Consider the following 26728-nt stretch of genomic DNA (forward strand, 5'->3'; position numbering starts at 1 on the left):
AAAGTTATACTTGGTAGGAATAAGTAATTACCTGCTGTGCTTCCTACTGCATATTTTTTAAGTTTCCAGCATGTGGCAGAAAAAGGCAATAATAGGATCAAACAAAGAATGTGACTCTTATTCTTTGAAGCCTTTGCCCCTTGCTGTGGATGACCTTTAATCTGGACTGAGATTATACTGCCAAGGATTTTTGTGTGGCACAAATCATTCTTAGTCCGCCAGCTATCCATAACTGTATGATTTGGAAATCTTGGCTTTGTCTATCAGCTGCTGCCCTCCTTTCCTGCCTTGTAAGACAGGGGAAGGTAGACTTTGCTTCTGAGAGTACCTCCACCCCACCTCCCGCCTAAGAGCTTTGTGAGCTACCAGTAAAGTGGCATCTTGGTGGATACAACCAGTCACAAAATGGTGGTTTGTACAAAAATTACACCGTGCTCCTGTGCAGAAGTTCTTCCTCTGTTTTCCCAAACCACCACGACCCCAATTGTAATGTGACCTGAAGGAGAAAGTTAGCTGTTTTCCTTGGAAGAGGCAACTAACTGCTTTGATGTCTGGAGAGAGTCAATAGCATGTGCCTTTCCTGCCCAGAATAAGGGTGTGTGAGGAAGGGGGAACAGACAGATAGGAAAGAGGCTGTTTTATCAGCCTTCTCATGAAAGACGAGAGGAGCTGCTATGGTAGGAGTTTTAATTAGGTAGCATTAAAGAAGAGACTAAGAAAGTTATTGAAGAAGAGCAGAGAACTACTTTAAATCATTGGAAAGTTACTAACTCACTCCTGAATGACCTTCTGCCCATCCCATCATAGAAAACTCATGTGTGAGCTTGATCATTTTTACATCACTATCACATAATGTCACTATGTAAGTATCTAGCCTGCCACCAGTCTGCTACAAAAAATAGGTAGGAAAGGTACAGCCTCCTTAGAGATCTCTTCTGCCCTCTCTGGCTTAGTTTTTTACTGCATCCCCTGCTGCTTTGTCAAAATAAGCCTGTCAAGCCCACTTCTCTTTCCTCCGTAATGTAAAAAGTGACTCAGTTTCTCTTGGATACTAGTTGGGGCAGGGGTAGTAAGGTCACACACACACAACTGCTATCTGCAGTCATAAGATGGACAGCTGCTTTAACAAAAGAGAAACTTCAAGGGATTCTGAGGAGTTGAATTTTGGCGATATAGTACGTCCATAGGGGGAGTGGATAAATGGGTGCATTTCATGTTTATAATTTCATCACAAAAGATGATCAGGTGCTAGCAGTATCATCAGTTGGTTGAAATATAACAGTCAGTTCCCAAGCATCCACTTTCTCTTAGGAGGTATGAAGCTAAATGCTCAGGCCATGTTTAAATTTTTCTTTAAAAATTCTACACTGCAATAGCATTCTTTGTTGTAAAGCATTCTCCCATAATCACAGTTAACTGCTATCTGTATATGATGTGGTAAGAGAGAGCATGAGCGATCAGTCAACAAATGTCAGTACAATCATGAAGTCACTTCTCACTTTCTATGCCTCCGTTTCTGTTTGTGGCTGTCAGGATTACTGACAGTATTCATGTACTGTCTTCAAAACAGTTCACCTGTATTCTAAGAGTTATGTCATATCTGCTTTGCTGTTCCTGCACAAAGGCAATGGCTTCTTTCTTGTTGCAGGGGGTTGTTTGAAGCCAATCCCACTGGAAACATGACTTAAGGATGCCCTAAATTAAAGGCTCAGAAGGAATTCTGAAGTTGGCAAGTGAAACACATGACATCATTGGCGATCACAAAGAGGGAGGAGGGAGCAATGGGGAAGAGATGTCTCATTGCCTTATATGCTGCAGAATGAGTGAGAAGATACAAAGCTCCTCTTTATACCATAAATAGGATTTACAGAAAGCCCCTCTAAGCACAGTTAATATTCCACTTACTTGATGATGAAAGATTTCTCTCAGTGAAGAAACCATTCATTATATGAAATACACCAAGTCACTAATGCTCTGAACTATCATCAGTATTCCGTTCCGTCTGTGTAACTTGCTTGAACTGTGAAGTCTGTGTCTCCCAAAATGTAATTTAACTACCAGGCTTTTCTTCAAGGAGGGCTGAATAACACCAGTGCTACTAAACTAGATGTTGGGTAGCCAGTGATAAATGTGACCTGCCCCGAAGTAAAATATTTCCTTTCATCCTGTATTGTAGCCCTTCCATGTTACAACTCCTATAGCAACTTTTATACCCACATCTTTTTTATTCCTCAGTTCCTATTTTGACATGCTTTAACCTGGTTTTTATACAGTCCACTCTACTGAAAAGCACTATCCTTTCTGGCCAAACAAAAGGCCTCTTCAACGCACATTTTCCTTGACCTTTGACATTATTGAGCGTGTTGTTGCCCTCAGAATTAATTCTCGCTGTTATTCCTCTTTTGACTAAGCCTCTTTTTTCTATACTTCCAACTGTATCTGCCTGTTGTCTGCCATTATTCTGTCATCAGTACACTGCAGGTAATTGGTCACTGACCATAAATAAAGACTACTACTACTACAGTACACTGCAGAACCTAGTGACTTCTGCCGTGGAGCAGAGGAAATGTGGATCTGAACATCTAAAGCAGGATGCGATGACAGTGGAAGTGTAAATTTTATCTTTAAATACAATTTTTTTACAACTTGCAAAAAACCCTGTACATTACCATATTGTGGAAAGCACAGTAATAATTGAGGTTTTGGGTATGCCACGTACATGGGAAGTGTTCTACCATCGATATTTGGTTCATTTTTTGTATAAACAGGAGAAAGGACTATAGCTACAAAGACATTTAAATCTCAGTGGCACAATGGTAATACAACCCGACTGCTTCTCTTCCCACAGGATCTGACAGGTGGACAGCTTGAAGAAAACTTGAACCAGTTAAACCTGAAGGAAGGTGTGGATTACCACCATTTTAACTGATGTTTATGGTATACTAAAAAGTTGTAGTTTGTGAAACAAGTCAAAAGAGAGATGATTTGCAAAGGTTTTTGTTTTTATCCAGCAGTGGTTGCAGTGTTACTGCATAACCTCTGCTTTACTCGTGAGCTCTTCCTTCAAAGGAACTATTAATAAACTCAAGTATTACACATTTTTTGTGTTTTCATGTTTCAGAAATAAAGAGGAATAAATTGGGAAGAGATAAACTAGATCAAGAATAGCAGAATTTAGAGTACAATCTCAGTGTATCTAGGTGGTTTAGAGAGGCTCCTTTCAGGCAGACCAGAGAGCATTTCTTCTAGTATAAACTGATATCTACATGGCTGAACACATCCTGCATCAAAGGACACTGTGACTCACAAAGCTTATTTATGCTGCAACAGATTTTGTCAAGCTTTAAGGTACCACTGGACCTTTTTGCAATTACAGATTTGCATTTTATAGTATGATGGGATTTTTAATGTAAGCTGCTTTTAGAGCCATTCTGGTTGAAAAAAAGGGCATAGATACATCAAATAAATATTGGAGAAGAAGACCAGGACTACCAGATTCACAATCCCCTGTGCATGGGATGAAAACAGGACCTAACACACAGTAGCCTGATTCAGCAGCTGTGCTTCCTCCACATACAAACAGTTTGAACTACATTTCATCAGCCTTAAACCCTTTAAGCAGCTGAATTTGTAGAGGACATACAGCTGATTCTCTTTACCTGGTTTTCTAGAAAAAAAACATTAACTTAAAACAAAGCTATAAGTGAAGTGTACATTTTTATGAATCAAGAAATGGTGAGGCCCTGCAATTCTCTCAGCATTGACTAATGCCCCGTCATTGGCAGGAACAGCTGGCTGTCCTAACGCAAGATCTTTCTTTTATGCTTTGTGATGCAAGCGGTTCAAAAGCAGGGATTAAAGAGGCCCCGCTTTTTAACAGCCTGAGACAGGTTAGAAAGTGCAGGACATGGGATTGCAATTTTAGATGAGAATAAGGCTTATTCTAGCAATGTCTGAAATCAATATCCATTATCAGAGTCTACCCTGTCATTGAAGACTTTCCTCTGCCATACTGTTGAGATCAGTTGTCATAACATGAAGAATCGCTATACAATTCACCAGCAGTTTACCTCCATCAAAAGTCCAAAGCTACGAACACTTGACTGTGAAGTATACGGTTCACTGAGGCCCCTTCTGCACATGCAGAATGATGCACTTTCAATCCACTTTCACAATTGTTTGCAAGTGGATTTTGCTATTCTGCACAGCTGCAAAGTCCATTGAAAGTGGATTGAAAGTGCATTGTTCTGCATGTGCAGAAGGGGCCTAATATACAGTGGGACTCTGACAGAAAAAAATATACCTTATTTATCTAAAACATGGCCATGCTGGCAGGAGCTGATGGGAATTGTAGCCCATGAATATCTGGAGAGCCACAGTTTGCAGACCCCTGATCTAAAACGTATTTTCTTCTTAAATAATGTCTGCATTTGCTGAGCATCATCCCATACATGTATAAAAGTGCATACTGTCAGTATTTAAACTACAACAGAAGACGCTAGCAAAAGGCCAGGTTTAAATGTTTCATATCTAAGGGTGGGGAGGATGGAAAGAGAGCCCAGTTGCACTTCCTGTTTATAGATGTGGCATATTTTCAGATTTCCAGTTGAAATCAAACAATCCAGGTTATGATCCCATTGTTTTGGTGCCCTTTGCACATGCCAAGAACATCAACAGTCCCTTTCCTGGACATCAGTGAGAATGTGCCATGTCAACTGGATGACTGAACCCCCCCCCCCCCAATTTCTCTTTTTGCTAAAGAACAAAACAGCAACCAGTCTGTGACTACCACCTGGAGTAAAGGATTGATTCTTCTGATGGGATAGTGAGCTAAATGATGCGTGTTTTCACTTCCTAAAGTGACCTTCTTTACCATATCCAAATTTTTTCATTCATATGTTCACTATTTTCATTGTGAAAGTTAAAAGCTGAGAAAAGTGGAGTATACCCCCCAAAAAAGTGAGGTGGGTTGATATTTTTTTTGGCAATTCTTTAATTCGGTTTTTTTAAAGGAACACAAAATATCAACATTTATACTGAACTCGAAACAAGAGAAGATCATGTGTGCCAAACTGCCATCTTGTGGTTACAGATTAAGGGTTGAGGCACAAGTACTTTTAAAAAAAAAACATCAGCATGACTTAAAACCTTCCTTTCTCTTCAAGAGATTCTGAAAAACAGCCTTGTACTCAGTTTTACTTTTCATTTCTTCAGAACATATTATCTCAAATTGCTGTGCCAGTGGCTGCTTCCACTTTTGTGTCACCACATCCCGAGAATTTTCCTTTTCTGCATTAACGGGTTTCCAATTATGTGCTCTGCATAAAAGAAGAAAAAAGAAGTCAGCTGGTGATCTAGTTTATGGGATGGGTTAAGAGTTCCTTTGTAAAACAAAATGTAAGCAATCATAATCTCTTGGGCTGTATGAATATGTGGACAATGTATTCATTATGAGCCCTTCGGGGGGTAGGGCGGTTTATTGTTGTTGTTGTTGTTGTTGATGATGATGCTTAAACATTTTAAATCTATAAACTAGTTTCTCTGTGAATGGGTTCCAATGACAGCATTTTATAAGTGATCTCTTGCCTTGACAAAGAGTTCTTGGCTTTTACCATGGTGAGTAGGCAGACTTTTGTACACAGTTTTTGTCCAGAGATGTAACTTGGACAATGCTTGGGCTTATTGGAGGAAGTGCTCCCCCCCCCCTCTGGAGGGCTTCTTCAATTCAGATGTACAGAACCTGATGTTTTTTCACTAGCTATAAATTTTTGCCATTCATTCTGACCATTTTTACTATTAAACAGAGACAGGAATTACTTTCAAAATAAAAGCTTGTTTTACAGATTCATGTGTAAGCACCCTTCCCCCCTCCCCCCAGGTGAATCAAGTTCAAGAAGGTTGGTAAAATAAACACACTTCAAAAGTTTTTTCCTGGCTTTAACAAGGCTTGGGGTCCCCGCCCCCCTTTGTGCCCTTATGAAACATGAGCTCTACAAGCTGGGCAGTGCTGCATATTTTCATGTATCCCCTCTGAAAAATGAGTTAGGGAATCAAACTGCTGTGAAAATTCTTCCCAGCTTGTAGCGAGCAAAGTCTTCCAACTGGAGCACACAGAGAGGCAGATGTGGCTGTCACTCTCGGATCAGAGAGCCATGAGGCCGGTTTCAAGTGTTTTAATACCAAGGAAACGCAAAACGGCATTCAGGATTCAGCATTCTCCTTTGAAATTGTTATCTCATCCTCACTTGACAGGGAGAAAAAGAGTTGTGCAATGCCACTGTTGTTTAAGCCTGATCCTGGCTGATGATTTTTAAAACCATCCTCACCATTTCTTCCTCAGAGGATCATGTAACTGGCTGTGTGAACTTTGTGCCTGGACTTGGACCCATTTCTGACACACTGCTGCATAACTACCGGCCCCTTTACACATTCAAGAACCAATACAACTAATGCATTCTTGCACTGTTTCCATAAAACAGCAAGAGGCTGTAAAGTAGGAGCGTAGGACATTTTCTGACTAGTTACTGTGCCTGCCACTGTACCTGTCTGGACATTAGTGACTCTTGAAAGTAGTACAAACCACTACAAACTATTTCTCGGTTTCTTTATAGTGCAGTGTACTTCAGGGGCATGTCTCAGGTGCAGGAACTCCTTACCCTGGCTGTTGGCAACACAGGCTGCATCATACCACACAAAATGCAGCTGGTTACAGACAAACCCTATACTACTCTACCAGAAGTGATTACAGAAGTGTGGTAAAGCTATGTTCAGCTAGTATCCCAAGTACCCTCCCCCCCCCCCAAAAAAAAAACCTCTAGGAAAAATCTCATCCTAGCCAGATTGTGAGAAATGCCTTCCAATCCCCAGATGTGAGAAGCACTTCTGAATAAGATAAAGGACACCTTTTGATCAAGGTGGTAGGACTCCTTGTAGAATGTCTGTCGCAGCTGATTAAAAGTCTAAATTGAGCAATGTGCAGCGTGCTGCTGAAAGTTGACTAAAGCCAATTACCACAGTCACTTTTTTGCTTTTTTAAAAAAAATTACAGAAATTAAGTAGGAATAAATAGTTACTTAGTCTATCAACATACTTTATATAAATATAAAGCTGGAACCTAAGAAAGATACTATGGAATCTATAGTCTCTAATAAAATTCACAGTGGAAACTATAACCACTCCTTCCCACTAAGCAGCTTTAGATCAGCTGAACTGTATTAATTTGTGCTCACTGCCTTGTAGTTGATCAGTAAGAGTCTGGAAGGCTTTCAAGGAATGGCATAGGAGAAGATTATAATATAAAGCACTTACTTTTTGGCAGCTCCACACAAACACAAGCCTCAAGAGGATTGGGCTTGCAGCACAACTCTGAATGCCTCAGGCTGAAATCTTGCACTTCACTAAGGGTATAGTACATCCTCTTGAAACAATTCCCCCCACCCCCACTATATCAGACAAGTTAAAAGGATCTTTAAAAACATTACCTTGGCTACTAGCTGTGGTTTGGGCACTTTCATTAAATCGCATATGTAGTTACGTTGCTCCCTCAGAAATGGCAATTCTGCATCCCTGTTTTGAGAAGGGAAACATCATATAAAGTTAGCATAATGTATTTATATCCCCATTTCAGCATGGAAGCCATTATCCCTTAAACAAAGAACCTGGAGGGCCAATGTATTAACTTCAGGGACAGATTCATAAGGACAATCAGCCCAGCAGTCAGTCAATGGAAGTCTTAGTTGCAGATCTTTCCCAGATTCCCTTTCCCCAAGCAATTGTTTCTACCTCCAGGAAAGTTTATTCAATGAGTCGCAGGACCTACACAGAGTAAAAGCTGTACAGCTTGGGAGGCTGCACTAAGGAAGCAGTGAAATTGCCCTCCCTAGTCTGTGAGGGCAGCTTGCTGATAGAAGGAGGAGAGAGCAACCCCCTCCCCACTGGAGCCTCTAGCTATTAGTTCAAATGGGTTCAACAATACCAGTAATAAATGTATCGGGTTAGAAAGGACGACTAGAGGAACAGGAACAAGGGAGTAACCAGTAATCCTTGCATCTCTGGATTGCTGGATCTAAGCCATAATTTGCAAATTGCTATGGCTGTGATCCACAAAGTAGGCAAACAGAGGGTTACAATTTAAATTTATCCTTTTGCAATCTTGAGGTTTAATGTATTTGATTCAAGACCATTCCAAAACTTTCTAGTACTCCGGCATAACCTGCATCTCTCTGGTATAATCTGCACTCTAGAATAAATTAGATTGGGCTCAGCACAAAAGTGGAAGGTTGGGATCAGCTTAAAGTTTTAAGTATGGTTAACTCACCAGTTAGTATCACTTAGAATTGTCATAACTTCCTCTGTAATGTCGGGGTCGATTATGTCACTATAGGTTATTAGCATTTCATAAATTTGACTAGCTGTTGTCTTCCTTATCTGGAGATGTAAAACAAAATATCAGTTGTTCAAATAGCTTGATAATTGTATTCAGAAATTCTGAGATTTTTATGCGGTAGGCTACAACCACAGATCTGTAGGCAAATAGTTGCTCAACTTGGAATGTGCAGGTATGAATGACAGCATGGGATTTATAAAATCAGTTTTAGAATGATACAGGTCAAGGAGCCAGGCTGCATAAACCTAACATCTCCGACATGGGTGAGAGTGTGCGTCTCACTAATGCTTTGCATGCAGAAGGCTACATGTTCAATCCCTGGCAACTACAATTAAAAGGGCAGGTAACAGATGTTGTAAAAGATCTCTGTCTGAGACTCTAGGGGAGTGGTGGCGAACCTATGGCACTCCAGATGTTCATGAACTACAATTCCCATCAGCCCCTGCCAGCCCCTGGTAGGGGATAATGGGAATTGTAGTCCATGAACATCTGGAGTGCCATAGGTTCGCCTTGCAGGTTTTGTGATTTGCTCCTTGCCGGAATGAGGGACCTCTTACCCTATATAAACCATGCTGAATTCTATGCTGAATGAAAGGCAAGATAGAAGTGCCTTAAATGTCAGTGAACAGTACCGGAAACAATCTGAAAGCAATCACATTAAAAATGAGGCATACAGACTTTGAGAGCCTCTGGAAAGCCATTCCAGCAACTGGAGGAGAACTGGCCAAAAAACCAGAATGGATTTCATTTTTGCAGGCACATATATAAGAAAAAATATTTTCAAAAGATCTCAGCAGGAGGTGCTGCTATGGAAAAGAAGAAAATGATTGAACATATTATGACCTGGCCAGTACAGCAGGAGAGTGCCTTCCCTATCTAAGGAAAAGGTGGGAAGCAACATCCTCCCGTACTGCAAAGGACTTGGGCTGGAGATGAGGAAAGCACCTGCTCCAGTGAACCAAGGGCTGGGCCAGTGGCAGTCTTCTTACCTAGGGCCAGGGCTGTACTTTCGAAAGTTTTGTAAGCTTTTCACATAAATATGATGTGAGAAAAAATGAAAATAGTTTTAGAGAGTGGTTGTAATTTTTTAAAATAATGTTTTATTTTTTATACACGTGCATGATGTACCAGCCACCCTACATAGAAAAATAAAAGAAAAAACGGATATGAAATACAAAGCGTCAACCTCTGCCCCCCAAAAATAACCATTAACCCATTCAGTGCCATTTAAAAAAGAAAAGATCAGCATACAAGGATACAAAGAGAAAAAGAATTTTAACTGGTTCCCCATCCTGCCTTGACATTATGCATAATATTTCAATCAAAATCCTTTAATTTCTATAGCAGCTTATATTATTGTTATTCCCACCTTTTTTAAAGTTAGTTTCGCTAATATCATCTTATTTGTATAGAACCAATATATGTATCAACCAACAAAAATATATAATCTTTCACTTTAACTTTCTATATGATGGAAACAATTCAACACCATATGATCCATCCGTCTACACATCCAAAGCTTTATAGCTGAATCAGTATCTATGTGTCGGAAACAATTCAGCAACCGTCCGGGACTGCAGTCTGCTCACAAAATCTGTTGAAGGACATTTGTGGCAGCTAGAGCTTCATGAGCAGACTGCAGAACCAGACGATCGCTGAATTGTTTCTGACATATACTAATTCAGTTATAAAGCTTTGGATGTGTAGACGGATGGAAGTAAGAAAGAGACCAGTTTACATCCGGGTTCTGGTTAGTCAGTGGGCATATTTTGATTATTTTATTGCCTATTAAAAATGTTTCTGTATGCAGCGTTTGAATTTCAGTGACTGCATTTGAACTCATCATTCTTCTGTTTTGTTGAGACGTATAAAAAATAACACCAGAGAGTCATCTGGTTCGTTGTTGAAAAACTTTGTTGAAATTAGACGGCTAACGCTACGAGCCCATTACAGTGTGTTTCTTATTTGATCGCTAAGGCTTTCGACAGCTGGGGCTGCCTCTTCCTTCTTCCTGTGTCAAGATGACATGAAGCAGGCTCCAGTAAAAGAAGTAGATGGGGCAGCTGGCAAACTTCCAGTGCCCTCACTCATCCTCCTACCCACCTTAACAGAGCAAAATTGCTTCCTCTTCCAGCCTCGTAAATTCTACAAAGCTGGTCTCACCCCAGGGTCACATTCTGGCCCAAATAAACTGAGGGGGAGTCTCTCCTTTTGGGAGAGATGTCACCATTAGCACTGACCGGAATCAGGGTGACATCGTTGCAAGTGACATCCTTACAAGCTACAAAAATTGCAGCCAAGGGTGTCACTAAATTCAGTACAATCAAGTGGCTTTTATTTAGATTTTAAGGTTAAAAACTGACAGCATTATCTGGGTGTTACTGTTATATTTCTTTCTTTATTTGACAAATCTGATGACCCACCAGAACTACTCCTACAATATCATCCCCTATTTCCATCTTCAGATAGAAGCCACTACTGCCAGGAATTTAGTCACAGCCAAAATAATACCAGGATCAGTATCAGCTAGCAGGAAAGATTTAGAAACAAGGGAAACGTTGGACATTATCACAGGCTGTATCCACAGATCTCTCAAAGGGGCTGTCAACACACCATCAAAAAGAATATGGGATAAAGTTTATCCAAGTAGAGCATTCCTTGGAAAATCTAGCCAACATCTTCTGTACTTACAATAGGAAATGGATGGCAAAGAAGGAGGAAGAGCTGAAATAAAACTTTCTTTCTTGTGTCACCTGGAAATTGAATCAGGCCACAAAACCTAGGGGGGAAAAAGTATTTTTGTTTCATCCATAACTTTCTTTTGTAACATTATCCCAGATTTTATAGTTTTTATAGATGTATTCTACAATACCTGAGAAGTGTGGCCAAGTAAATTTTGATGAAATACGTTTACAAAAAACTATTAAGAGTTTGGAATCTCTCATAGGAATGGATGCTCTATGAAAAAGGCTTTAAAACTTAAATGGTAGCCAGTATCCAAATTTTGTCACTCTCAACAAAGAGGCTTTCTAAAGTAAAGATCAGTGTTTGCAAAGCATGTAAAGATTGCTGTCGGTATTATTATTTATTTTCATTCCTAAAAAAACCCCAAAGTGGACAAACATTGAATTTATGTGCCTTAACACATCTGTAACACATCTGTCCATTCTCATCCTTCCCTCTTTCTTGTATCTCAGTTCCAGCAACTACAGCAAATTCCAGCAACTATTTAAAAAAGACATAAAAACTAACATTGATTTCCATAGGAGACACTTTGAAAGATTACAGCATTTTTACACATTTTCAAAAAAAGGGAAGTGTTGCTAAGCTCTAGAACTAAATGTTCCAAATGCTGACCACTATGCTACTATTTTAGATCTGTTATAAACAGGAATTTTAAAAAAAAGATTTAGAGAACCATTTGGCCAAATCAAGTGGACTAGTAGGAACAAAAGTGTAGGAACTGTTGTTTAGATCTCACATAGTTCAATTAATTTGATTTTTATCCCACCCTTTCCCAACCAAAGTAAAGCTCAGGGCGGCTGATAACCAATGAAATATACAGTTAAATAAAAAATATTATACAGACATTAAAATCATCAACAGTGCTAAAATTCAAGATAGCGCCCCCTACAGAACTAATGCTAATAATAATTGTACAGGGACAAGGTTTCCTCCAACTGCTCCGCAGGCTCCCCTCCCAACTTCCTTACCCAGATGGCTGCCTGAGGACCACAGGATGCCTTGCAACTGGCAACCCCACCCGTGGACTTACCAGCAAACACTGGAACCTCCTGGAAGCCAGAAGGCAGGAGAAACTGCAGGAAACTGGCTGGATTACCTGGGCAGCAGAAGCAGGTCTCAGCTGTTCTACTGAGAAGGGTGGGGCTGGCATAGCCCCAACCAACTACAATCAACAGACCTCAGCATTTCCACAGGGTGGGGTAGAGCCAGAACATCCCAAAACAGGCTGCAGTCAGAAAGGAGGGCCTAGAGCCCTGACAGGCCAATCCTGAGCTGGCAAGCTCAACGGACAGCCCAGCAGCCAACACCAAAACATTGAACCTGGGAGCCAGTAAAGCTGGCAGAGCTTTGGTCAAAGCTCTGGGGTCCCTGTAAGGACCCATGCTGTTGCGTTCTGGACCAACTGAAGTTTTCTAAGCAACTTCAAGGGTAGCCCTACATAGAGAGAGTTACCATAGTCCCATCTGGAGATGTCCATTGCATGGTTCAATGTGGCTAGATCATAGCAGAACAGGTAGGGTATCAGCCTCCTGGCCTGGCAAAGGTGTTTGCGATCTGAACCTCCAAAGAAAGGGAGGAATCCAGAATCACTCCCAGACAGACTCCTGATGGTGGTGACAGGTGTCTATTTAACAGTGTCAAGGGTTGGAAACTGATGTTCCTGACCTGGATACCCCTGGCCAGCCACAAAGCCTTGGTCTTTGATGGATTCTGTTTCAGTTGACTGTGTTTCAACCAGTTTACCACAGCCTCCAGGCACCTAGCCAGCGTATTTGGAATAGTGCCCAGATTGCCATCCATCAACATATTCAGTTAGTGTCACCTGCATATTGATGACAACTCAGCCCAAAACTCTGGACTACCTGGGCAAGCAACTCCACATACCAGTGGGTGTTATGATGAGACCTATTCCCCTAGTGCCACTCTGTTTCCGATCCTGAAGAAATGAGATCAGCCATTAAGAACTGTCCTACACAAACCAATATCAGCAAGGTGATGGTTCAACAGATCACAATCGATAGTGTCAAACTCTGCTGAAAGACTGAGTAATAACAGCAACATTGATCCACCTCAATCCAGCTGCCTATAGAAATAATCTCTGAGGGAAACCAGCACTGTCTTTGTCCCATGGCCAGATCAGAAACCGGACTGAAATGGGCTCAGAGCCAATGCATCCTCCATGAATGCCTGGAGCTGTTCTGCTGCCACTCCCTCAACTATCTTACCTAGGAATGGAAGATTCGACACTAAGAGGTAGTTGGATGGATCAGCAGGATCCAGAACTGGTTTCTTTAACAGCAGCTTTCTCGCTCTCTCTCTCTCTTCCTAGGAAAATCCCTGAACCCAAAGACAGGTTGATACTACCTTCCAGGGGCCCCCACACCACACCCACACTGGCCTTAACCAGCCAGGATGCTCACAGGTCCAAAAGGCAAATGGTTGGCTTCATAGCTGACAGAATCCTGGCAACATTGGACCATGAGAATCAGCTGAATTAGTCTAATATGGGACCCAAAGACGGCCAAGATGTCTCCAGTTCAACACTGGGGCAAAGGCCCTGGCAGAGCAACAAGGTTTTATCAAATGGCTCACAAAAGCCTCACAGCTGATTACCCCATTTTGAGATCTCTCAGAGAGGGACCAAATCACTCTAAACAATTGATCCGAGTATGAACCAGTGGATGCAACAGAGGCTGCGTAAGTCTTCTCGCAGCTTTCACTGTCAAATCATCGGATCTCATAAATCTCCTATAAGATGTTCTTGTAGCTTTGTTATGAGTATGCCACCATGCTCACTCTAATTGCCTTAGCTCTCGCTTTTCCATCCAGAGCCCCATAGTATATCAAGAGGCTCATTTAGAGGGCAGGCAAAGAACACGTGGAGGAGCAATCTTTTCAATGGCTTCAGAGAGACAGTAATGCCAGTTATCTATCAGCACAGCATTTTTACAAGGTCACACATAGTGAAATTCTTATGCTTTTTACCATTTCTCTGCAGAAAACACTACTATGGAAATCATAATTTTAGTGCATCTCATTGTTTCCCCCTAGAGAACCACATGCCTACAAACAGAAGAAAAGTGACTTCCTTAACAGACCCGTTCATTTTTACAGCCCACTATTTAAACATCCCCTCATTTTCTTATAGTTTTGAACCAACATACACTGCAATGCTTGAGCGAAGTTTCTGAGTGTCTTTAGATCTTCTGCTTTCTTCTTTACAAAGTGCAAGTAATTTCATGGGAAATGGATGGCTGGAAAAAAAATGAGAAAAGGTCCTTTATAAATTCTTTGAGTGTTAAGAAATGTATTGGGCATTATAAAAGAAGCCACTAATCACCACAACGGCACAGTTCAGCAATATTGCCCTTGACTTCCCCAGGAAACTCACAGTACAGAGGACACTTCTTTATGAGTGACAAGGGTAGTGTGTATTAGGCCATCAAGAAATCCTACATTGGTTGGTACAGTGTGAAGAACTATACCATAGCTCTGTACATAATTGAGAACCTGTCATGTTTCCATGCTTTCTAAAGCACACTTCTATGTAACTCAAACTTTTGGGTTTCCCCAACAAAGTTTTGGGTTTCCCCAACAAAAGCAGGTGCAATGAAATGAGTGTTAGCTTGCACATGTATGCAAAGGCCAAAGAGAGGTGAAATGACAAAGCAAAAGGAGCACAAACTTGCATGTGCAAACTATCCCTAGGAAAAAGGTATAGTATATACATGACCATAAGGGATAGGGGGGAGAATGTCTTTTGCATTATTTGTTTGTAGTCTGGATAACTTTCTTCACATTTATGCAAGGTTGTTCACAAGACTGGATGGATTTTATTGGAGATTAATTCAGTTAACAGGAGTGCTAGCTGCTTTTTCAGCACAGGACAATGGCAATATGGAGAATGAGGTGTGATTTCCAAAGGAAATGACAAATATCGGCATTCAGCAAACAGGCCAACTGCATCGGAGCATCTGGAAAGAATTTAGTGCATGTGCAGGATTCTGAATTTGAAATAGACCTGTTTTGCTTTCTGTCATCTGCCAATTCCACATTTGCAATAACTAGCTCTAACCTATGGGTGATCTCAAATAGCACAGCCTCTCCAAAGGAAATTGAGAAAATTCCTTCTCCTGTATGGGCAGTGCTCCAGCAGAAACCGGATCAGTCCCTGGGGAAAATGGATCTGTCTAAAAGCTCTGTGTTATGCAAATTGGGCACACTGTTTCTAAAAACAGAACTTAAAAAAGTGATCTGTACTTTAACTAGATGAATCACAACACCACTGGGGTGGTCCTTAATTCAGGGACAAGGCACACACACACACCCCTTGCACAGTCAACAAAAGAAATAAATTACCAATGTTAAGAAGTCACCTATCCATGTATAAAAAGCCCTTGATTTGTTGTTTAAGATCTGTAAGCCACATATTATGGCACATTACCAAAACTTCAGTTAATGTGTATAATCAAGGGAGGCCACTGATCTGCATAAATATTTTTTATACTAAAGAAAAGAAGACAAAGAATGAAAAGACTGTTCTGCTCACTATTAGGAGCACATGTGTTATTTTTGTTTCAGCATGATCTAGAGTCCTCAAGTAGCATACAGGAAAAACTAATGGGAGGTTTTACTCAGTTCAACTAGTTTACTGAGATTACTCTTATAAAACAATTATCCTCTCAACAGATTGCCATAAGAACATCCAACTAGTAACTGAGGATTAGCCCCTTTGTAACTTCTACATGACAACATTGTAAAATCACACCAAGATTTTGTTACTAGAAGAAGCAGATTTTGTTACTAGAAGAAGCAGAATTTGGATTTATAAACACCTACTTTTCTTCAGCTACAAAGATGTCAAAGCATCCATTTGCCAACAGCTGGTCCAGCATCTTCAGTAGCGGTACTGACACCCTAGTAAGAAAACCACATAAAATATCATGATCATGCTGTCTCCCCTGCCAGGTAAGCACTCTTTTTCTTCTACTCAAGACTTTTTGGTCTATGAGCACTATGTAAACGAATGGAATAAAATATAGTACAATGTTCAGCACAGCTTTCATTGGGTCGCATAAGGGGCAGATTTAAATAAAGAACTCTTGATCAATTTCACATACTAACTGTTTGCGGATGATACCAAATCATGTAGGGTGGTGAGAACCGCAAAGGATTGCAAAGAGCTCCAAGCGGACCTTTACAAATTAGGTGAGTGGGCTAAGAAATGGCAAATACAGTTCAATGTAGCAAAATGCAAAGTGATGCACATAGGGTCAAAAAATCCAAACTTCACATACACGCTACAGGGATCAGTGCTATCAATCATAGACCAGGAAAGGGATTTGGGCATCTTAGTTGATAGTTCCATGGGAATGTCAATTCAATGCATGGCAGCTGTGAAGAAGGCAAACTCTATGCTGGGGATCATTAGAAAAGGAATTGATAATAAAACTGCAAAGATTGTCATGCCCTTATATAAAGCAGTGGTGCGACCACACTTGGAGTACTGTGTTCAGTTCTGTTCGCCACATCTCAAAAAGGATATCAAAGAGATAGAAAAAGTGCAGAGAAGGGCAACGAGGATGATTGAGGGATTGGAACACCTTCCTTATGAGGAGAGGCTGCAGCGTTTGGGACTCTTTAGTTTGGAGAGGAGATGTCTGAGGGGGGATATGATTGAAGTCTATAAAATTATGCACGGGGTAGAAAATGTTGACAGAGAGAAATTTTTCTCTTTTTCTCACAATACTAAAACCAGGACAGTGAAAATGCTGGGGGGAAGAATTAGGACTAATAAAAGGAAACATCTCTTCAACTAATGCATGATTGGTATTTGGAATATGCTGTCACAGGAGGTGATGATGGCCACTAACCTGGATGGATTTAAAAGGGGCTTGGACAGATCTATGGAGGAGAAGGTGATCTATGGCTACCAAACCTCCTTGCAAATGCCTCCTTGAGATTGCAAATGCCTTAGAAGACCTTAGCAGATGCTCGGGAGCAGCAGCAGCAGCAGGAGGCCATTGCTTTCACCTCCTGCATGTGAGCTGCCAAAGGCACCTGGTGGGCCACTGCGAGTAGCAGAGTGCTGAACTAGATGGACTCTGGTCTGATCCAGCAGGCTCTTTCTTACATTCTTATGTATTGTCAAATGATCCAACTGGAATAAGATCAGTTCAACACAGGACTCCCCAGGGCTGCTTCCACATCCTAGCTATATAGTAGGGTACAATCATGATAGCAGACTGATGGCAATAGATGAGCTAGTAACAGAGCATCCACATGAACCTTCTCATCCCCTGACATACTTCTATTGAGCACCTGCAGAGCACAAGATGTTGCAAGGTTAATGGGAGGAAATTATAAACTTCTGTCAAGAAAGAAAAGGGTGCTTACAGGGAGATGTGCTGGGCAGAAAAGCTTAATCACTAATCACATCAGTATTATGACAGAGGGTTGGGAACCCTGTGATCTGGGCTCAGAAGTAAACTTGGATTTTTTTGGGGGGGGGGGAATGAAGCCTTTTCAGGAAAGAACTGGCAGATGTGCCATAAATTTAGCACCCCTCCTATCACTCCACCAATCCTCCCAAGTGCTCCCTGTAATTCCATGACCATGCATTCGCAGATACACATTAAGCATATATCAAGATGCATCATTTTGTACATAGATCAGGATCCAAACACCCAGCACCAGGAAATGTGTCAGGTAGCAGCTGGTTGAAGCTATCAAAGAATCAGAAATAAATTCTTATGAGTATCTACTGATCTTATACTCTTATTGGAGAATCAATGCAAGATCAACATTCCCCTGAAGAAACCTACTGGAGAAATGCACAGAGAATTTTGGGGATTTTAACCAACTAATAAAATATATTTTTACTTTATTTTGCACCATCCGCCTTGGTCTCATTTTTTAAATTTTCCTACATGATTTCAACAAGCAGGAAGGGCATAGATAGAAAAATGTCATGCCCTTATATAAAGCAGTGGTGCAACCACACTTGGAGTACTGTGTTCAGTTCTGGTCGCCACATCTCAAAAAGGATATCGAAGAGATAGAAAAAGTGTAGAGAAGGGCAACGAGGATGATTGAGGGATCCCTATATATCACAATCCCTTAAGATCCTGTCAGCGTCCAGCTAAAGGATCAAAATGATTCATAAATGGACCAGATTTTTTAAAAGCATTGCCACTATATTACAACCAGCATCCAAATCAGAATATATTTGAGAGATTTTGTCAGCTCAGAACTTTGCAAAGGCATGAACTCCTAGTTCTTGTGAATGCAGAAGTTCAGAGTTTGGAGTCTGCATGTGCCGAGCTACATTGAACAATTGAGCTGGGTGCGAATTGACTGATGCCAACAAAGCAGTGAAGTAGGGTTTCTTTGCAGCCTTCACTACAGCCTTAAACATCTCCTAGTGAGCTCTATAGGCCACTATATGCAACGTGGTTCAATTTTTTTTGCCAATATTATTCCAGGTGTTTTCCAGGCCTCTTCTACTCACTCAAACAAGGCACTGGATTTTATTCACACCATGGGCAGACAGTGGGTGTGAGCAATGAGGGGCAACCTTGTCAAGAGCTTTCAGGAGCTTCTCGTCCCATGCTCTCATTGCAATTTGAAAATCTCCTCAGACATTCTGGAAAGCAGTCAGATCCAACAGTCGCCATGGACGGACCAATTTTACCAGCCCCTAACTCATGGAACATTATCTGAACAATCACAAATGAAATTTTATTGTGAACCAAGACATACATGTTTTGGTACAGAGAAATGACACAGTACCACTCTCCACAGTCCCAGTGGCTCAGGATTGTTCCAGTATTACTATTATTCCAAATTCTGAAAACTGCTTGTAGGGCAACAGCCAGAAAATGGCTGGAGGCGCACACACATTTGTAACATGGGAATGCTCAGATGGCTATCTGACATGTGTAAAAGACAGAGAGGAATCTAGGAGCTCTGCCAAACTATGTTTCAGACTCTTATCTGACCATTCCCTGGAGTTAAATTGGCTGCAGCTTGAACTTTTGTATTCTTTTTAAAATCCAGTTCAGCACAAAAGTGAGTATTTCACTGTTCGAGCCTGGAAAATTAATTCCTACAAAACAAAAATTAAATTGGCAGCGGAATTAATTTATCCAGTTAACACTAATGTTATCCATGAAGGATGTTTGTTTCATTTTCTTCTGATCATTTTTAAAAACACTTTAAAATTAGTTACTGCTGAGAAGTTTAAGTAAAATCAGTCTTAACACTGATTTCTCTGTGAGTGAAGTGAAAGTCAGCTGCTGCTGATAATTGTTCCCTAGGGTTAGAAGTAATGCTAATGTCATTCAAACAAACAACAACAGTGAAATATAAGTCCATCCACGAGGCAAAAAATAAATAAATAAAAGTTGCTGTTCAGCAGCTTCATTAACAATTCAGCTGAGCCTTTTTACCTTATGAATACAAGTTCACACAATTGAGCCTACATGTTCATAAGTGTGTTTAATTCTTTTTAAAGATCTTGGCATTGTCTGATTTGGGATGCAAATAATAGCTCTTTTGAGCTGTTTGCAAAATATTCCCCAAACTGTAGCTTGCTGTGTCACTCACTGTGCACATCACCCTCTTTCTCATGACTGGGGAATCAGGGAGTATTTCAGAGCATCATTAAATATTTTTATAACCATGGGTTCCCAGCCAAGATCAGACCACAGAAAATGTAACTCTACCAAATGTACATGACTACAGGTAAAGTACTCCACAACGTGACTATCAAGGGCATCTTAGTGAGTGACATGTGTCTAATAAAGTCACTCTAGAGACAGAGAAAGATTACCTGTCATTCAGTAGGTTGTCCTCAAAGACCTGTAGCAGTGTGTCACAAAAGCTGCTCAAGGCATTCAGGTTGTTCTGTATTCCCTTCAGGTAGTCAAACAAGCTTTGTGATGAGCACCGCACCTGCAGGTGAGGAAAATCCCAATTAAGATACTTTTACCATTGGAAAAGCATTGATATTTACAAATATTCTGGAACGAGACAAGGTATTGCACTGGAGCTTGCCCTGGTAGAACCACATTAAGTCCATTTAAGTTATTGCTCATGCATCACTGGATCTCAGTAAGTGGTTAGAAGAAGAGGAGTTTGGATTTATACCCTGCCTTTCTCTCTTGTAAGGAGTCTCAGAGCAGTTTATAAAACCCTTCCCTTCCTCCCCCCACAACAGACACCTTGTGAGGTAGGTGGGGCTGAGAGGGTTCTCAGAGGATTGTGACCAGCCTAAGGTCGTCCAGCAGGCTTTGTATGTAGAAGCCAGAAAACAAATCAGTTCACTAGATAGGAGTTCCCCTCTCATATCAAAGAGTGGGGAATCAAACTTGGTTCTCTAGGTTAGAGTCCACTTCTCTAAACCACTACACCACTCTGGCTCCTCAAATGCAGTTCCTCAAAAACTGCAAATACACCAGTCATTTGCTCCTCACTGTAGCTTTTATCTTTTCTATTCTGTTTAGAAGTCGAATCAGAAGTCTGAAAATACCAGTTGCAGGTTATGAACCAGAGGGAGCTTAGGCAGGGATTCCATTAGTTGTCTTTTCCCCTGGCTTTCTCACACCCTGATCTTCACCTGTTTGTAACCATGCTCAAAAGCACAGATCTCACCATAAGAATGAAATTTGCTAATTATTTGAAGAGCAAACTTTAAACTTTCTTGGTGCAGAATATCTTTAGTCCTTGACAGTGGAACTGAACCTGGTAGACTCCATTAAGAATTATTTTGCTTGCTACCAATTACTTCTCTGATTCAAACACCTCCTCTCAAAATAATATGTAACATATATTATACCTTTATTCCAAAAATAATTATGTAATGTCGAAGGCTTTCACGGCCGGAATCACTTGGGTGCTGTTCGGGCTGTATGAAGAAAAAAGTATTTTCCTCGATTTCAGGTTTGTATTGCATCTTCAGAGGATCCTCTGAAGATGCCAGCCACAGATGCAGGCGAAACGTCAGGAGAGAATGCTGCTAGAACACGGCCATACAGCCCGGAAACCACACAGCACCCAATAATTATGTAACCCTATCTACCGTATATACCGTATATACTCGAATATAAGTTGACTTTTTCAGGACAATTTTTTGTGCTGAAAACCCCCACCTCGACTTATACTTGAGTCAAGGCTTTGACAGCCCTGACAGCCCCCTCTCTTCCCACCATGGCAGTGAGAGAGGGGAGGCTTTGAAGGACCCTCTGCATATTCATATGTGCATATTCAGCAAAGGCTCATGGGTATGCTGTAAAAAAAAAGCCAAAGGTGCATCATCATCTGAACATGCAACCATGCCAGTATCTAACTCAGAGCAGACCTGGGCGATTTTGTCTGCAAGGTAAATGGCAAATTGATCACAGCGAGCTGTGGAGGGGTCAGAGTCCAATCCCATGGGACTGCAATATGAAAGCCCCCTAAACCACATGAAACAACTCAGCTGGACAATTGCATATAGATGTAATGGTAATAGAGAAATACTGCCTTTTCACTACCATCAGCACCACAGAAAGGCTCTAATGTGGACTCCATGCTGTATTTGGTCAGCATCACTTTTGAGTTTTTCACCAGTGTTGCTCTAACCATCGTCCCTCCAATTTCATCACTATTAGTTCCCCTGTAAACCAGGGAGATCGTTTGGCCCTGTTGAGGGCGAGAAGGCAATTAGGGACAATTGCATCAACAGCCTGGGCCATTTCCCTATTTCAGAGAGCCATTAGGGCCTTGACAGAATTGTTAGAGCCAAAATGGGAAAATTCCCAAGCACCAACAGGAAACCATTTAGATCCAACAGGTGCCTGACACAAACTGTCTTCATAGGTCTAGCACGCCTAGAAAGGGGTGCTGTGTAGGAAGCAGTATGTCTAAACTCTTATCAGGTAACAATCTATCCATGTTAAGGGAATAAGTTTTAACCCTCCCACCCCAGATCACCCTTCCCATCAGTATAATAGATCCAGTGTGTGCCCTGCTAAATGTGTGGGGTCAGTAATCAGTAATTAAAAGAATGCTCACCCTGCCAAAAGCAGTGTATTGGTAAAGTGAAGGAAACAGGGGTATAGGAAGTTAACTTGTGCTATGCAAGTGATGTCATGTTCCAGCATCTCCCATATGAGCAGTGCTCCAATTCCAGGAAGGAAAATGCCAGCATAAGAAGCAGCATGGTACATGGCTTCTTACAGACCAGTGTGGACAAGTACCATGCTGAATCACCCAAACACACAACTATGAAACTCCAATGGATGGGTACAACTTTTTTGAGGGAAATAAGGAGGGATGTAGATAAGGGAAAATTCACCCCTGTGCAGTCACAATAAAGAGTAATAAGCTAAATATGAATTCCCAGCTTCCCACACATTCATCCTTTGAAAAAAGTTCAGAACAGAAACAGTAGCAACCTACTTCCTAAAATGGACAGACTCTGAAGACACTTTTCCTGTCTTCAGAGTCTCACCAAACAAACGGAATAAAGATTCACTTACTGTCGATTCAGTTAATCCACCAACAGACACCGTTAGACCTGTCAGGACGTATCGATAGGTTGGTAACCCCAGAAGCTGTGTGATTCTGGGAAAAGCTTGTGATGGTGCATTCCAGTTGAAAGTAACTGCCTCTGACCTGCGAACAGACAGATGTCTAGATCAAAGCCAAAAACCAGCAGAAAGCATGTAATGTAAGCATGACCACCCTGGGCATTTGTCTACACCCCATATTTTTTCAAGCTGACGGCCACTGAAATCGAAGTTGGGAACCTTCAGACCAGGAAAGGGATTTGGGCGTCTTAGTTGACAGTTCCATGGGAATGTCAACTCAATGCATGGCAGCTGTGAAAAAGGCAAACTCTATGCTGGGGATCATTAGGAAAGGAACTGAGAATAAAACTGCAAAGATTGTCATGCCCTTATATAAAGCAGTGGTGCGACCGCACTTGGAGTACTGTGTCCAGTTCTGGTCGCCGCATCTCAAAAAGGATATTGAGGAGATAGAAAAAGTGCAGAGAAGGGCAACAAGGATGATTGAGGGACTGGAGCACCTTCCCTATGAGGAGAGGCTGCAGCCGCTTGGGACTCTTTAGTTTGAAGAGGAGGACGCCTGAGGGGGGATATGATTGAAGTCTATAAAATTATGCATGGGGTAAAGTTGACAGAGAGAAATTTTCTCTTTCACAATACTAGAACCAGGGGCATTCATTGAAAAATGCTGGGGAAGTATTAGGGACTAATAAAAGGAAACACTTCTTCACGCAACGTGTGATTGGTGTTTGGAATATGCTGCCACAGGAGGTGGTGATGGCCACTAACCTGGATAGCTTTAAAAGGGGCTTGGTCAGATTTATGGAGGAGAAGTCGATTTATGGCTACCAATCTTGATCCTCTTTGATCTGAGATTGCAAATGCCTTAACAGACCAGGTGCTCGGGAGCAACAGCAGCAGAAGGCCATTGCTTTCACATCCTGCATGTGAACTCCCAAAGGCACCTGGTGGGCCACTGTGAGTAGCAGAGAGCTGGACTAGATGGACTCTAGTCTGATCCAGCTGGCTTGTTCTTATGTTCTTATGTTCTTAGTAGTGAAATTCAGAATTTGATGTGCCAAACAGAAGACTGAACAGCATTTTAAATAATCATTACACTATTTTGTACTATTTAAGGAGGGGTGTGTGACACAATCTTACAAGACAATATTCACCACGTTACACATATTTCTGATTATTTTAAAATGTTTATTTTAAAACAAAACAGATCATGCTTGAGATACAATATCTTATGTACACAGAAATACTGCCTGTTGGTTTAAATCAACTATAATCTTTTCCACATAAAGATTAAAGTACTGCCAGTTGTGGTACAGTGAAAGAGAAAGTAGCATGTTTCTGCAGTGGAAAGATAGTACTGAATAACTACGAGCATAAGAATTCATTTTTAAGCGCAGTCTTTGTCAAAACCATTATTCTGTTCAGAATTAAACAGGGTAACTTTGGTAAAAGAGCATTTATAGTACATTGTTGACTATCAGCAAATCTTGCCTTTTTGAAACAGAGCCATACGTTTCCTTTGCAAAATGGCCAACAGGAGTGGGAGCGAGCATGTCTATCTCTGAAGTGATTTCAAAACTAGTTGCAGAGGGTTATTTCAAAACTAGTTGCAGAGGGCAGATCATCCATTGGCCATTTCACTTTAAAAAGGAGATGAATAACATTTGTTTTTCCTGGAAATATTGCATGTGTTGTTTTTTCCTTTTTTTGTTTTGAATGAGATATCTTCAAAGCTTTGTAGAGTCGATATGAGAATCACAGCAGTTTCCATTAAGAAGCAATGGGTGGACCTGGCCTCCGCAAGAATGCAGGCTCCTGAAGCTGGCAAAAAATGGTGGATGCTAGAAAAAGGTAAATAAGAGCTCTAAGGTTGGGGGCGGGGAGAGGAAAAATGAAACATAACTGTGTGTTCCTGTCTCTGGCCTAATCCTCAATCACCTACAAAGTCAATAGGATGAGGGGTTTTTTTTTAATTTTTGCGTTCAAATGGTGGGGACGGTACGGGGGGACAGAACTTGGTAAGTGCAACAACCTAAGTAGAGCATCCTCACACAAAGAAGGCCCAGCATCTGGTGTATGAAGTTAAAATTCTACTTTAATCTTTATGTGGAAAAGAGTATATTTCAACAAACAAACAAACAAACAAACAAACAAACAAACAAACAAAGAACCTTTATTGGCATAGCAATATTATATACACAAGTCCACTAGAGGGAAACAAAAATAAATATACAGGAAAAGAAGACTGATGTTCAGGATTTGCTCCTAGAGCGCTGTTTCATATACAAATCTAAAAATTTGGCGACTGCATCGTTTGCATCACTACTGGGGCTGTCCAACAGAAAGGCAATCTTTTGCAAGTCAGATGCATACTCTTTTTTGAGTAGCAAGGATGACAAATATCTGACTCTGGGTACAGCATAAAGTGGATAATAGAGTAAAATATGACCGAGTAGTGGTGGCGAATTTTAATTTCCAGAGCTATGGATTACAATTTTCCTGCCAGCATGGCCAATTAACCATGCTGGAAGGGGCTGATGGGAGTTGTAGTCCATAACATCTGGAGTGCCAAAGGTTCCCCACCACGGACCTATAGAGTCTACACAGTTCCCATTGCATATGCATAGCCTTTGGTGGTAAGGGGCTTTAGTGAATCTCCCTGTTGATACGGCTGATGGAAGGGCATTGCAACGGGCCAACATCATTGCTGTACGGAGACTGAGCATGGTTATCTGGTACAGGTATTGAGCCCCCTTATTGCCAACGTAAGTGATACCCAGAGCTAAAGGAGAACAGGTCCTGGAAACCTTTTCAAATAGGATCTGATGTTCCTGGTCAAACAGCCTACTCTTCAGAATTTGAAAAGTCTCTTTAGATGGCAGCATGGCCAGATAGTCCAAAGAATAACCTAGTTTGTTAATTTTTGTTTCTATAGTGCCCCACCATTCCGAATGACAAGAAGTCTTGAGAGCTTTATATGACAAGGAGGCAGCATCACGGTTGAAACAGATGCGCAGCCAAAATTTGAGCGTGGCAAGCCATGCTCTTGTCTCTAAGAGATGTTGCCCAGTTTCAAGGCACAGGATGGAATAAGGCACGCAGTGAGGCATGCCCAAAAGTTTAAATAAAAAGCGAGATTTTAAAAGAAATAAAAAGTGAGCTCCCCAAGGCACCTGGTGGGCCACTGCGAGTAGCAGAGAGCTGGACTAGATGGACTTTGGTCTGATCCAGCTGGCTTGTTCTTATGTTCTTATGTTCTTATGAGATTGTACTCGCTCAGCTGTGTTGGACCAGGAGCCTATCCAAAGTGGGACTCCATGTAACAACTGCTGGGCCACCTTGGTGTTAAAGACTTTTAATGCTGCAGGCACAAATTGATGGCCCTTGTTATAAAAAAAGCGTAAAATAGCTGATACGCTTACCATGTTTTTAACAGCAACTGCATCAGGGAGGAAGAAGGGAGGGCAAATTGCATTAAGAATGCAGCAAGAGTGGGTACCCTTTCACGACACATGTGCTTTCCTGTTTAAATAGCTCCCCATTCCAAGCGATAACCAACTATTCAACTTCTACTACATTTACAGTCTATTTGAAAACTGGACTAGGGAAGCAATCTAAAACAGAAAATTGTCCTCGACTGAAATTGCTTAATAATGTGTGGATTCAAGCAGAACAGTTTAAATAAGAGTTTATATTTCTCATTTTAGTCATGAACACAAACTTTAAAATGATGAAAGCCCAAGACTGATGCAAGTCCAATAAATAAATAAATAAATCTCTGTAAGTTCATCAAATAATCCTACTGATATGGGGTACCTTGGAAATATCTTCTAAGTCCTCTCGGTGGGGTATGTGTGGAACTGGAGGGCTGTCAAAGTACAGAAGTGACAGGAACATGGATCCTGCGTGGGCTCGAAATCGATCAATTTTTTCAGCTGACTGTTGGGCTAAACAGCACATAATTTTCTTAGAGCTGAAAGTCAGAACATAGAAAACTCAATCATTAGGACCTCTTGAAGAATGA

General features: G+C 41.1%; 2 protein-coding genes across 8 annotated transcripts in view; one reads left to right on the forward strand and one right to left on the reverse strand.

Moving 5' to 3' along the window:
* The window catches only part of B3GNTL1 (UDP-GlcNAc:betaGal beta-1,3-N-acetylglucosaminyltransferase like 1), a 240091-nt gene extending 236993 nt beyond the window's left edge, over positions 1-3098 (forward strand). For all 5 annotated transcript variants that reach the window (XM_048491468.1, XM_048491469.1, XM_048491470.1 and 2 more), the window contains one exon: positions 2849-3098. In XM_048491468.1, coding sequence (XP_048347425.1) covers positions 2849-2929 — 81 coding nt within the window. In that variant the 3' untranslated portion in view covers positions 2930-3098. The remainder of the gene's footprint in view (positions 1-2848) is intronic.
* Positions 3099-5167: 2069 nt separating this feature from the next.
* TBCD (tubulin folding cofactor D) overlaps positions 5168-26728 on the reverse strand; it is a 162916-nt gene continuing 141355 nt past the window's right edge. For 2 of the 3 annotated variants that reach the window (XR_007243747.1, XR_007243746.1), the window contains 4 exons: positions 26521-26677; positions 22654-22789; positions 19965-20086; positions 16029-16048 (listed from right to left, as the gene is read on the reverse strand). Coding sequence is in view for 1 of the 3 variants with exons in the window: in XM_048487187.1 (XP_048343144.1) it covers positions 5310-5318; positions 7482-7566; positions 8318-8427; positions 11078-11165; positions 14296-14385; positions 15971-16048; positions 19965-20086; positions 22654-22796; positions 26526-26677 (877 nt within the window). In the remaining 2 variants the exon portion in view is untranslated. Of the gene's footprint in view, positions 5319-7481; positions 7567-8317; positions 8428-11077; positions 11166-14295; positions 14386-15970; positions 16049-19964; positions 20087-22653; positions 22797-26520; positions 26678-26728 lie in introns of those variants that run through there. The other variant, XM_048487187.1, reaches the window with a different exon arrangement.

This window comes from Sphaerodactylus townsendi, linkage group LG03 (genome assembly GCF_021028975.2).
Source record: "Sphaerodactylus townsendi isolate TG3544 linkage group LG03, MPM_Stown_v2.3, whole genome shotgun sequence".
Lineage (NCBI taxonomy): Eukaryota > Metazoa > Chordata > Lepidosauria > Squamata > Sphaerodactylidae > Sphaerodactylus > Sphaerodactylus townsendi.